General features: G+C 51.2%; 1 protein-coding gene across 1 annotated transcript in view; it reads right to left on the bottom strand.

The window, feature by feature from the left end:
* The window catches only part of LOC147692524 (uncharacterized), a 114,583-nt gene extending 110,388 nt beyond the window's left edge, over nt 1–4,195 (bottom strand). The window contains exon 1 of the mRNA XM_086938740.1: nt 3,988–4,195. Coding sequence (XP_086794866.1) covers nt 3,988–4,060 — 73 coding nt within the window. The 5' untranslated portion in view covers nt 4,061–4,195. The remainder of the gene's footprint in view (nt 1–3,987) is intronic.
* Nucleotides 4,196–13,933: the final 9,738 nt, after the last annotated feature.

The raw sequence follows: 13,933 nt of genomic DNA, 5'->3' as shown, positions 1-13,933 counted from the left end.
CTATGGAGCAAGGGTGAATCATATGGAGTGCACAAAGACAGGTGAGACTCAATCAAACCGGTTGGCGCTAAGATGATCGCGTACTTCTGTGTAGAGGATAAGTTTAGAAAGTGATGCAAGTAATTCTGACCCACAGGGGAAAATGGTAGTTCCTACGAGGTGTGGTAGCCAGTATAAATCCAGGCGTACTTCAGGCCGGCTGGCCTTGAATAGGGGTGGGTGGAATTTGCACAGTCGCGCTATGCAAAGCTCTGCAAAACGGTAAAAAATCTCTGCAAACACACATTTTGAAAGTGCGAACAAGCAAAAAATTCTGCAAAGCTGCAGTTGGCCGAATTTTTGGCAATTCCGCATTCTCTGCGGAAAGTGAAATTACCCAAATTCCGTGAGCGGAACAGAATTTACCACCCAGGTGTAGCCTTGAGGGGACTGGCCTTCAACTCTCATCCCGTTCCACTGTCAGTAACCGTCCGGGTCGTTCTTTGATGAGCATCTTATCGCATTAGATCCAATTCATGCTTATAGATTCAGAGCGCTCTTGCTTAATCTTAATGATGACCTCAGACTAACGGAGGTCGAAACGCCACTGACTACTAGACTTATACAGACTCCATTTATGTTGCTAAACTTATTTGAAACAGGAGCCATATGTCTTTACTAGTTATGCCCTGTTTTTCTCCTCCCTTTTTTATCACGCCCTACAGTACCTTCCCTTCACTGATAAGCATGAGCACTTGTTCTGATTTATTCTAGTAAATACAAATTCAAAGACATTTTGCGCAATAAATAAACTTAGTTATTTGCTACTGAAACTGTTGCCCTTGACCCTGTGTACATTTACTGCCGTAACTATCAAAAAGTAACACTGTTTATGCAAGGTTTATTTCCCCTGATTGTGAAACTACACGAAGAGATTTATTTCTATGTTAACCATTGTTTTTATCTGATCCCAGCCTGCCTCTGGCACTTATCAAGAGACAGAGCTGGTGTCAGGACATGATCCCAGCCGATTCTCTGTTACTTTATTTGATTCCCGTCTAACTATGACATTGATCTGACCACATCTCTTTTCTGTGATTTGATTTCAGCTGTCACTTGATCACTTGCTTTAGACCAAGAGTCGAGTCTTTGCCAATTGTACAACAACAAAACAGATATCGTTTTTGACTAAAGCGCCAACAGAATGCAATAGAAAAGAAGCAATTCTAGTTTGTGATACATGGCCCCCCACAAACGTCCTCGGTACCTCCATACTCCCTGGCGAAATACGCGCTCAAGCCCCAAAGCCTTGCATTACATATTCCAGCGGCGATCCCCTTAGGCTTAGTAGGACATCGGGGAAAGTGACAGGCAGCGGCTTGGGGGCGGGTCCTTGTCTTCTGTCCATGGTGCTGAAAGCCTTCAAGCCACACGCCGGGCGGGAGCGGGGCGCGTGCAGGGTCAAGGACACGCAGCGCCAGGGTCGGACTGGGACAGGCGTCAAATTAAAAGTCACTCATTATCGAATCATTCATCTAAAAAGAAGGGCTGCATTTGCAAACGTTTAAAGAAAGGTACGCTGTGCAGGTGCACTGCAAGGTGTGGGAAACCATGCTTGTGGACTTGCTGCCGGCGATGTTTGTGCTAATATCAGGGAAATAAACAGTAAACCCGCCCCGCCAGACCATAATGCAGGCTCACAAACTGTAATAAAAATAAAACCCGTAAACCGATCTGTCAGGCCAGCCCTTTCAGCACGGTCAGTGCGACCATAAACTGGGCAGGTCACGCTAGAAGTACATGGGGATCGCTGATCGGGTCCTGGCAGAAGGGGGCGCATCCTAATTCGGAATCCCGTTTCTGTCACCCCCAGTATTTCTACGATCCTTGGCCTCCAGGATAAAGGTTCCTTTCCCTTCGTTCCCACTGCTTCGCCTTCTGTTCCTCCGCATCGCCTTGAAGCGACTTAAGTTTGGAACAAGCGCTATGCAATCTATCGATAATACCTATAGCAAGCTCCCATCTCGTCTCTTCCCTCTCTCTCTCTCCCCCTTCCCCTATTTTACTCACCCCTTGGCGCCTCGAAATGGCCTCTCAGCCTTCTCTTTTTAATTCATATCGTAGCGCCTGGAAGCGTCCTAACTACTGTGTACGTGCCATAAAGCTATCAACAAGGCATTGAACATTGCACCCCCACCGCCCTCCCCCACCGTCTTTCGCGTTTCTTTGTTTATTTTCCTTTATACCATCCCTTCTCTCCCCACATCAAGGTGTTTTGAAGCCGCGTCGAGCCCTTTAAACGCTTCCAAACTAACATATGCATAACTCGACGCAGCACCCAGGAAAGACCGTGCGCACTGTGTAAGGCACAGAAGACAGAGTACAATCCGCACACCAATGGGAAATGGGCGCGACGGGGTCTGCTGGATGTGAGTGACTCCTGTCTTAGCTCTTCAAGCTACCAGAGCCGTCTGTGGAGACCCAGGCACTCAGGGGTCTGTGCACAGTCTGAGCCGCAGCGCTCCACTGCACGCGCACACCCGGGAGAATTCCTGGAAGCAGGCTGCACGCGATCAGCATCTTTATCCACACACAGGTAGGCCGGGCATCAAACTGCTGCACACAGTCAGTGCAAGGAGCAGTGGAAGGGGGCAGGTCCTGTAGACGGGTGGGGAGGGGCTAGGAAGGGCGCGGGTAACTAAGATGAGCTGATTTCAGTGGGGGCTTACCGGAACGCACACTACAAGGTGGGGGTTCTCTGAAAGACACACACACACACACACACACACACACACTGTAATTTGCCTCCACGGGCAGGTGGGCTCAGGCAGGCATGAGTGACCGGCAGCCGGCCCCACAGACAAGGCAACTCAGAGGAGCAGGGGCGGTGTAGGTGTCCCCTGGTACACACAGCACAGCGTGAGGTTTCCCCGGAAGACACACAGCTCTTGGTTGACTTCACAAACAGAAAGCCACTGCAGTGTGTCCTAGAGCATCCCATACAGACATGGGTACGGTGAGATCTCTCAGGAAGACACACTGCTTCCTAACTGGCCTTACATGCAGAGCCCTCTCCGCTGTGTGCCCGGGTAGAGAGGTGTGTGCGGAGGGCAGACCCAGGGCCGGCCTTAGTCATGTGCAAGCTGTGCACCTGCACAGGGCCACCAAATCCCAGGGGCCACCACATCAATATATATCCTTAATATAATAATCCTCTGAGGATGGATACGTATTTATGTGGGGGCCCCTGGCAGGGATTTGGTGGCCTCTGGCTCTATACAACTTCCAAACACCATGACCCCCCCTCTTCACTGGCCTCCGCGCTCCGCCCCACCCGGACCCCCTTTTCCGGGGCCCCCTACCTACGCTCCCTGCCCAGGGCCACCATGAACCTAGAGCCGCCCCTGGCAGACCCTTCAGGGGGAGGAAGACTCGAGGGGAGACACGAAATATAGGTCCTAGCTAGAAGACGGGCTTCAGAGACAGAGCTGAAACGCCCCCCTCGGCTGTGGGTCTGTGCATAGGGCAGACGCTTCAAGGCGAGAGACCATCGAGGGGAGACAAGACAGATAGGTCCTCACTGGAAGACACACTGCTTCCGGACTGGCCTCACACATAGAGCTAAGATAGCCTGCACGGCAGGTGGGGGACCTCCACGAAGGGGGGGTCTCCCTGGAAGACACACTGCTTCTTAACTAGCTACAAGCAGGGCTGAGACAGCTGCTGTCCAGGCAGAGATCTGTGCACTCATGGAGGGGTAAGGAGAGGTCTCCCTGGAAGGCACACTGCCCCGTAGCTGGCATCACAGGCAGAGCCCAGGCAGTCCTCTCTGCTGTGTGCCTGGACAGAGATGAGCTCTACTGTGGCTCAGGCAGGCATAACAGAGAAGACCACAGGCAGGCAGACTCTCAACCACCTCGTGAACACGCTGACTCTGCGGTGAGCCTGGGCAGATGTGTGCTAGAGACCCTCGGAACAGGGGTGTCTCTTGAGAACACCATGTCTTACCTCGAAAGCAGAACAGCATCAGGAAGACGCATCCGGCAAGGACCATTCTGGCGGCGGGGCAGGCCCAGGGCATTTGGATTCTTGCTAGAAACGGAGGGGTGGGGTGGAAGGGACGTGCAGCCTAGCTGGGATGGAGGCTCCGCTGGACGGACGGGATGCTGAGGCTGGAGGCGGTGTGTCTACAGCCCAGGTGGGAGAGGCTGTGTCTGCAGCCAAACTGGCAGCAGGGGCCTTAAATACCAGGCATGCTGCGGAGGACGCGGAGTCATCCGTACGCCCTTCCCATTGGATCTCACCTGCCTTTCACTGCCTTCGAGACCCTCCCCCTCTGACGTCACACACGGGACGGGGAGGGTCTTCCACGAATTCTCAAGGACTGCTTGACTTTCTGCCTCTTGCCTTGTAATGTATCTGCTCCAGATACCCACGGGTACCAAGAAAGGGTGGTTTGGAAGGGTTGGGGGGGGGGGGGAGGGGAGGGGGCACAGGGGCACAGCAGCGCGAGCATTAGGAACAGAAGCACAGCTCTGGCGGGGCACCTCGATACACAACCGAGGGGCTCTCTTAATCCTATTTCTTGGACAAGAGCACCGCTCTGCCAGTGCTTCTCCACCCACATAGGGTGAACAGGCGTCCCGGATTTGTCAGGACAGTCCCGTTTTCTACCAGCTGTCCATGCAGATTTCGGGAAATTTAGCCCATGTCCCGGTTTTTAGAGACGGTCGACTGAAAACAGAGTGAGGTGCATTTTTAAAATATCCAAGGCAGGGGTAGTTAGCAGCTGTTATTAGAAAGCAGTTGTATTAATAGTCATAATGCTGGATTAAAAAATTGAAGTTTATTTATTTTCTTAGCCCCACTTCTGTAGTTCTCTGCTGATGATGTACAATTGTGGTACTTCTTATGTTTTTTTGCTATATGCCCCAATTTTTGTATTTAAGAATCTGGTCACCCTAGACCAGAGGTCTTCAGTCTTTGGGGCGCGACCCCCCAGGGGCGGGGTGGAGTCCCGGGAAGGGGGCCACACATTCACCAGCTTCACTTGTGCCTGCTCGTTTAGATCGTTAACAGCTGAAGTTTCCTTAATTGAGTCTCTAGTGATGTGGAAAGCTTTCATGCCAGGGTGCCTGCCGGCCTGAATGAAAGGGAAATGTCCCTGTCAGTTAATCTGCAAGTGTGAAGGGTGAGATGAGTATGAATTCTGCCTTTGTAAAGTTTTTATCGAGAGCTAATGCAAAGTTGGGAGATTAACATTGTGAAAAAATTATGAAATTATTTTAAAATCTTGAAAAATTATTTATAATTGGTACAATGGTTAGTTACGAGTTTTATAATCCTGTTTTTAGCGTTTAAAAAAAAACTATATGTACATGTATTTCCTATATTGTAAGATTTTAAGTAATCAAACAATAAAGAATTGCTGTTATTATTAAGTGTGAAGGGTGCAAAGAGTTAACAACTGGGCTTTGAAGTGATTGCTTTTAATTTTAACTGCATTTACACAGCCCTTAGTACCCCTAAAGTGGTGCTGAAGGGAAAGTTGTGTAAAAAAAATAGGTATCACTAAAATCTACATTGTAGAAGCACTATTTTCTTGTAAAACTATTTGCACATGTGTAATGCAAGTATAAAATAATGACTTACATATTCACAGTGCTTTCTGTTATAGGCTGTGACCTCCTAGCACTAGAAATACACGGCACTATTCTCCATTGCACCAATCAAGATTTAATCCTGTGACTCTCTGGTTACACATAGACCTCTGTAGCACATTAACTAATAGAGGTTTCATAATGTACTGCAGTTCATTTCCCACTGAGTAACAACTTTTTAAATGTATTTTTCATTAAGCTGCCCTGTATTTTATTTGTCGATACCTGATGGGGAGAGACCTAAAAAACGTACAGATTATTTTGGGGCTCATTTATGCGAGGCTTGCATTGCCAGGGGCATCACTTTTTTTGACACTCCGGCGGCGCAAGCACCTCAAGCATACTTACGAGGCGCTGCAAAGTCACCCTGCATGGCTTTGATGGCCTCATAGTAGATATGGAGTAAAAAATAACAGCCCAAGTCACTGCATTGCCTAACGCTGCGTCAAGGAGGTGTTCCATGGGCTTTGCGTGTTGTTCCCACGCAAAACCCATGGATTTTGACGCTGCCATATATTTACAAAATCAAGTAAATTTGGGGCAACACAAAAAACAGATGCCTCCCCAGAGGAGGAATAACAAGGAGAAATGTTTTCATTTCTACTCGTTCTCCCCTCGTTCCATGTATGCTGCATTCTGCAGCGCACATAGAAAGAAGAAAACACCTCTCTGGCTTGTTTTGTGAGGGAAGGTGCCCCTTCCTGTACAAAAATAATCCTGCCTTTGTTGGTGCTACTCAGCAATTTGTGCTCCAACGTAAGGGAAAAGGACAGGAATGGACTGTATTTCATAAATACAGTGCATCCCAGCCCTTTCACATTGGCACAGAGCAGCGCAGCAGGAAGACTGGCAGCGCTGCCCTATGCCAATGTCTCCTAAATGAGGCCCTTTGTTTTTAGCTACAACTTTGACTACACCCCCACGCTCACTGACCTTTGGTTTGCTAAACACCGATTAATATCATTTCTCCACCGTAAACATGATTTGCTGTGGGAATTTGGGGCACTTACAGTTGTTGATAGTTGTCGCTAATGAGGAGTACCAGATTCTGGAAATGTTTGTCAGATGGGTGGGTCCTTACGCCAAAAAAGTTTGACAAGGGGGTCTCGGGATCAAAACGTTTGAAGACCTCGGCTGTAGACCCACAACGTCAGTACCGTCTCTGATCCTAGAACCGGGGGTATCAGGTGGCTCTGCTGACCCCCCTCAATCTTTACACACATTGGTTTAGGTAATTCTATTATTCAACTTACACCTGCAGCACAGCTCTGCCAATACACCTCAACCCGGCCCAGTGCCGCCCTCTGCACGTCCAGTGCTGAGAATCATAAACCGCTCTGCCAGTGCACCTCAGGCTGGACCAGCACTGCCCACTGCACATCCAGTGGTAAGAATCTCAAACCGCTCTGCCAGTGCACCTCAATGCGGACCAGCACCGTCCTCTGCACATCCAGTGCTGAGAATCTCAAACCGCTCTGCCAGTGCACCTCCATCAGGAACATCGTCATACTCTGCACATCCCGTGCTGAGAATCTCAAACAGCTCCGTCAGAGCACCTCCATCAGGAACATCGCCGTACTCTGCACATCCAGTGCTGAGAATCTCAAACAGCTCTGCCAGTGCACCTCCATCAGGACCATCGCTGTACTCTGCACATCCAGTGCTGAGAATCTCAAACAGCTCTGCCAGTGCACCTCAATCCGGACCAGCGCCGCCATCTGCACATCTAGTGCTGAGAATCCTGAACGGCTCTGCCAGTGCACCTCAATCCCGACCAGCGCCTCCTCTGCACATCCAGTGCTGAGAATCTTAAACAGCGCTGCCAGTGCACCTCCATCAGGACCATCGCTGTACTCTGCACATCCAGTGCTGAGAATCTCAAACAGCTCTGCCAGTGCACCTCAATCCTGACCAGCGCCGCCATCTGCACATCTAGTGCTGAGAATCCTGAACGGCTCTGCCAGTGCACCTCAATCCTGACCAGCACCGCCCTCAGCACCTCCATTGCTCAGAATCCCAAACAGCCCTGCCAGTGCACCTCAATCCAGAGCAGCACTGTCCTCTGCACATCCGGAGGTAAGAATCTCTAACCGCTCTGCCAGTGCACCTCAATGTGGACCAGCACCGTCCTCTGCACATCCAGTGCTGAGAATCTCAAACCGCTCTGCCAGTGCACCTCCATCAGGACCATTGCTGTACTCAGCACATCCAGTGCTGACAATCTCAAACCGCTCTGCCAGTTCACCTCAATCCCGACCAGCGCCGCCCTCTGCACATCCAGTGCTGAGAATCTCAAATAGCTCTACCAGTGCACCTCAATCCGGACCAGCGCAGCCCTCCGCACATCTAGTGATGAGAATCCCAAACATCTCTGACAGTGCACGTTAATCTGGGCCAGCGCATCCTCTGCACAGCCAGCGGTGAGAATCGCAAACAGCTCTGCCAGTGCACCTCAATCTGGACCAGAGCGCCCTCTGCACATCCAGCGTTGAGAATCTTAAACAGCTCTGCCAGTGCACCTCCATCTGGACCAGCGCCGCCCATTGCATATCCAGTGCTGAGAAACCCAGGTGCACACCCTGTGCTGAGAATCCCAAACAGCTCCGCCAGTGCACCTCAATCCGGACCTGCGCCGTCCTCTGCACATCAAGCTGTGAGAATCTCAAACATTTCTGCCAGTGCACCTCAATCCCGACCAGCGCCGTTATCTGCACATCCAGTGCTGAGAATCTCAAACGGCTCTGCCAGTGCACCTCAATCCGGACCTGCGCCATCATCTTCACATCCAGTGCTGAGAATCTCAAACAGCTCTGCCAGTGCACCTCAATCCCGACCAGCACCGTCCTCTGCACATCCAGTGCTGAGAATCTCAAACAGCTCTGCCAGTGCACCTCAATCCTGAGCCAACGCACCTCAATCCGGACCAGCCCTGTCCCCCGCACATCCAGCGCTGAGAATCTCAACAGCTCTGTCAGTGCACCTCAAGCCGGACTAGCACCGTCCTCTGCACATCCAGTGCTGAGAATCCCAAACAGCTCTGCTAGTGCACCTCAATCCAAACCTGCACAGTCCTCTGTAAATCTAGTGCTGAGAATCCCAAACAGCTCTGCCAGTGCACCTCAATCTGGACCAGCGCGTCCTCTGCACATCCAGCGATGAAAATCTCAGACAGCTCTGCCAATACACCTCAACCCGGCCCAGTGCCGTCCTCTGCACGTCCAGTGCTCAGAATCTCAAAAAGCTCTGCCAGTGCACCTCAACCTGGCCCAGCGCCATCCTCTGCACCTCCAGTGCTCAGAATCCTAAACAGCCCTGCAAGTGCATCTCAAACCGGACCTGCGCCATCCTCTGCACGTCCAGTGCTGAGAATCTCAAACCACTCTGCCAGTGCACCTCAATCCGGATTAACACTGTCCTCTGCACATCCAGCGGTAAGAATCTCAAACCGATCTGCCAGTGCACCTCAATGTGGACCAGTGCCGTCCTCTGCACATCCAGTGCTGAGAATCTCAAACCGCTCTGCCAGTGCACCTCCATCAGGACCATCGCCGTACTCTGCACATCTAGTGCTGAGAATCTCAAACAGCTCTGCCAGTGCACCTCAATCCTGACCAGCGCCGTCCTCCGCACATCCAGTGCTGAGAATCTCAAACAGCTCTGCCAGTGCACCTCAATCCCGACTAGCATCGCCCTCTGCACATCTAGTGCTGAGAATCCTAAACAGCTCTGCTGGTGCACCTCAATCTGGACCAGCGCATCCTCTGCAAATCCAGCGGTGAGAATCTCAAACAGCTCTGCCAGTGCACCTCCATCCGGACCAGCACGGCCCAATACACATCCAGTGCTGAGAAACCCAGGGGCATACCCTGTGCTGAGAATCCCAAACAGCTCTGCCAGTGCACCTCAATCTGGACAAGCGCCATCCTCTGCACATCCAGTGCTGAGAATCTCAAACAGCTCTGCCAGTGCACCTCAATCCGGACCAGCGCCATGATCTGCACATCCAGTGCTGAGAATCTCAAACAGCTCTGCAAGTGCACCTCAATCCTGAGCCAACACACCTCAATCCGGACCAGCGCTGTCCTCCGCACATCCAGCGCTGAGAATCTCAAACAGCTCTGCCAGTGCACCTCAAGCCGGACCAGTCCCGTCCTCTGCACACCCTGTGCTGAGAATTCACAAACAGCTCTGCCAGTGCACCTCAATCCGGACCTGCGCCGTCCTCTGCACATCTAGTGCTGAGAATCCCAAACAGCTCTGCCAGTGCACCTCAAGCAGGACCAGCAACGTCCTCTGCACACCCTGAGCTGAGATTCCAAAACAGCTCTGCCAGTGCACCTCAATCTGGACCAGCGCGTCCTCTGCAAATCCAGCGGTGAGAATCACAAACAGCTCTGCCAGTGCACCTCAATCGGGACCAGCGCCGCCCTCTGCACATCCAGTGCTGAGAATCTCAAACAGCTCTGCCAGTGTACCTCAATCCGGACCAGTGCCGCCCTCTGCACATCTAGTGCTGAGAATCCCAAACAGCTCTCACAGTGCACCTCAATCCAGACCAGCACCACCTTCTGCACATCCAGTGCTGAGAATCTCAAATAGCTCTGCCAGTGCACCACAATCTGGACCAGCGCCGCCCTCTGCACATCTAGTGCTGAGAATACTAAACAGCTCTGCCAGTGCACCTCAATCTGGACCAGCACGTCCTCTGCACATCCAGCGGTTAGAATCTCAAAAAGCTCTGCCAGCGCACCTCCATCCGGACCAGCGCCACCCAATGCACATCCAGTGCTGAGAAATCCAGGTGCACACCCTGTGCTGAGAATCTCAAACAGCTCTGCCAGTGCACCTCAGTCCAGACCAGTGTTGCCCTCTGCACATCCAGTGCTGAGAATCTCAAACAGCTCTGCCAGTGCACCTCAATCCAGACCAATGCCGTCCTCTGCACATTCAGTGCTGAGAATCTCAGACAGCTCTGCCTGTGCACCTCAATCCGGACCAGCGCCACCCTCTGCACATCCAGTGCGTAGAATCTCAAATAGCTCTGCCAGTGCACCTCAATCTGGACCAGCGCGTCCTCTGCACATCCAGCGCTTAGAATCTCAAACAGCTCTGCCAGTGCACCTCCATCCGGACCAGCGCCGCCCAATGCACATCCAGTGCTGAGAAATCCAGGTGCACACCCTGTGCTGAGAATCCCAAACAGCTCTGCCAGTGCACCTCCATCCGGACAAGCGCCATCCTCTGCACATCCAATGCTGATAATCTCAAACAGCTCTGCCAGTGCACCTCAATCCGGACCAGCGCCATCATCTGCACATCCAGTGCTGAGGATCTCAAACAGCTCTGCCAGTGCACCTCAGTCCGGACCAGCGTTGCCCTCTGCACATCCAGTGCTGAGAATCTCAAACAGCTCTGCCAGTGCACCTCAATCCAACCCAACGCCGTCCTCTGCACATCCAGTGCTGAGAATCTCAAACAGCTCTGCCAGTGCACCTCAATCCTGAATCTAATCCTTTTTCTTCCAGTACTCGTCCTGGCACACACAGATTTCTGACGATGTCCCTCAATCCAGACCTGCAGCGCCTTCTGTAAGTCCAGGACTGGCTCCGTGTAAACATCTCTGCCAATGCACACGGATTCAGGTCTGCAGCCAACTCTGCTGAGCTAGCAGAAGCATCACTCCCAAACGCCGCCCTCTAATGCAGTCCCACTGCCCTTCACTTACAGTCCGCACAGACCACCTCCTGCGCTTGCTCATGTTGCACCATCATTCTGGTAGCATTCAATTCTCAGGCACAGACCACTCCTCAGCAGTTACAACACACCTTTTCTTTTGGTGAGTTTTATACAGCGCAAACTAGACCCGAAGGTATCAGAGCGCTTTACATGAGCACCAGTTACGTTACAGACGGACGCATTAATTTTGCACTGGGAAATTAAGTGATTTGTCCAGAATCACAGAATGTTGAGTGTCATTGCCGAGACTCGGACCGGTTCCCCAGCCCTGAGGTCGACCGCCCTAGCCGTTTGGCCACATTCTGTTGTCAGGGATTTGGACAACTGCAAGGGCTTCATTCAGAACTATACATTACAGACTGCCGAAAGTCATCTCATCTAGAACACAAGCCATTTAACACCTGGGACCTCCTAACAGTGCCTGTGCCCCTGTTTCCAGGGCCATTCAAAGAGGCACTGGCAAAGCCAATTGGCCTGGAGGAGGCTACCAGCATTTTGTCTTTGTATATGCTTGTTTTTTGTGTCATGGTTTTTGTAGAAACAATGGGGCCGATTCACAGAACGAATCGGAGACAAAATCCTAAACTTACTACTTTAGGTATTCATAGACGGCACTTACTACTTTTAGCATCCACAGAATGCACTTACTACTTTTGGTTAAACTTACTACTTTTGGTATTCACAGAATGCATTTAGTAGAGTAAAGTTAGGAGTCCTAACTTTACTACTACTAAATGCCTTCTGTGAATACCAAAAGTAGTAAGTTTAACCAAAAGTAGTAAGTGCATTCTGTGAATACCAAAAGTAGTAAGTTTAGGATTTTGTCTCAGATTAGTTCTGTGAATCGGGCCCAATGTTGTTGGGGAAGCAGCCTGGTCCTCGTCAATCTTAACACACAAAAAAAAAACAGGGATTAAAAGCAAAAATATTTTTGGGTCTCAAAAAGCATACATTGGCTTGAAATTCCAAGGCCCTGAAAGGAAGTGTTTTCTGTGTGGATGTGCCCCTCCTGCTGAAAGGGCAGAATGTCATCCCTCACAGTGAAGTTACCCAATGGCTGAAGACGGATGGCCCATCTCCCTCTGATCAATGTGGCAGTGAGCAAAAGAAAAATGTAAATGACACAATCAGAGACCAATGGCTGAAGAGGGCAGGCTGAAAAAAATTAAGTGAGTTTAATCTATACTACTATTATAAAGAGAGAACACAAACCTTTTGGCAAGGTAAACTCGGAAACCACAGCGCCAATCCACACACCCAATACATTGTTGTAATCCTCAGGGTGTGCAGATGGACATAGGCTATAGAAAATAAAAAAAAACGTACATTTAAAAATATAACTTGAAAAAAAAGTAGTGCCCTGAAAGTAGCGCCGGCCGCGACGCTGACGGCCACGACGTAGCGCTGGCCGCAACGTACGTGATGACAAGGAGGAGCGCCGGTGAAGTGAGGAGCTGGGGAGGTGCGGCGGCTCCGGTAAGGCTCTGGGACACGGGACGGGAGGGAGCCGGTGCGGGAGGTTGGCCCGGAACAACTGCGGTAAGGCTCAGGGTCTGGGGGCAGAATTTCAAGGACATGGTACGGGAGGGAGCCGGTGCGGGAGGTTGGCCCGGAACAACTGCGGTAAGGCTTACGGTCTGGGGGCAGCATTTCAGGCTTGCGTGCACTACCACCCCGGACCCCGCCCGCCACGACATTGTCCGGGACACAGACAATGTCGTGGCGGGCGGGGGCCGGGGCGGGAGTGCACGCAAGCCTGAAATGCTGCCCCCAGCCCCCTTCTGCCCCAGGCAACGCTGGGGCGGGCTGCTAGTATACATATAATTTCAGTACATCAAATAGTCTTGGCTGATGCTAAACCCAAAAAAGCACTTCTAATGTCTTCACCTGACCCTACCAACATTGTTAAATAGTGCTCACGCTTCCATACCCCTTTGCTGAACGAGTTCTCGGTCCACTACACCCTGACTACAAATGACAGAACATGCCCTAAATGATGGTTCGGGCACAACCAACCTGTCTATCGCTCTCTGTAAGTGGCCCAAGGGGTGCTCGAATCCCTAAGTGCCCAGATCTGCCATTGAATGTGCTTGACCCCCCCCCCCCCCCCCCCCGCCTCCATTCCGCGGACTGGCCCAAATGATGCCCCTGAACCCCAGCCTCATTGAAGCACCAATTGTGCCAATGAGCCTCTCTGCCCCAAATGGTGCAAGCAGGCCCAATAGTGCAGTGTCCCAGGAGATACTTCTCCTGCATGTCTGACACTCACAGATGATGACTTGTTCCCATGGCCATGCATGCCCCCTTCTCATATCTTAGACTTTTACTTATTACATTTGAACAATCTTACACAAATGCCCCACCTGATTGTGCTTGCCCCCATACCAGACATTGTACAAATGGTCACAGCAGACCCACAATAAGCGGTCCCCGAATGCGCTGCGGTAACTTTTAAATGGCTATTGCTGCCTCAAATAGCGCTATCGCATGACCCTATATCAGACTGACTTCTCATAGTATTCAGAAGACAGTGGGGATTTTCTGAAATGTCCTCTGAA

This window comes from Lissotriton vulgaris, chromosome 9 (genome assembly GCF_964263255.1).
Source record: "Lissotriton vulgaris chromosome 9, aLisVul1.2, whole genome shotgun sequence".
Taxonomy (NCBI): Eukaryota; Metazoa; Chordata; class Amphibia; order Caudata; family Salamandridae; genus Lissotriton; species Lissotriton vulgaris.
The sequence above is the reverse complement of the archived record's forward strand: the minus strand, read 5'-3'. Positions and strand labels throughout refer to the sequence as shown.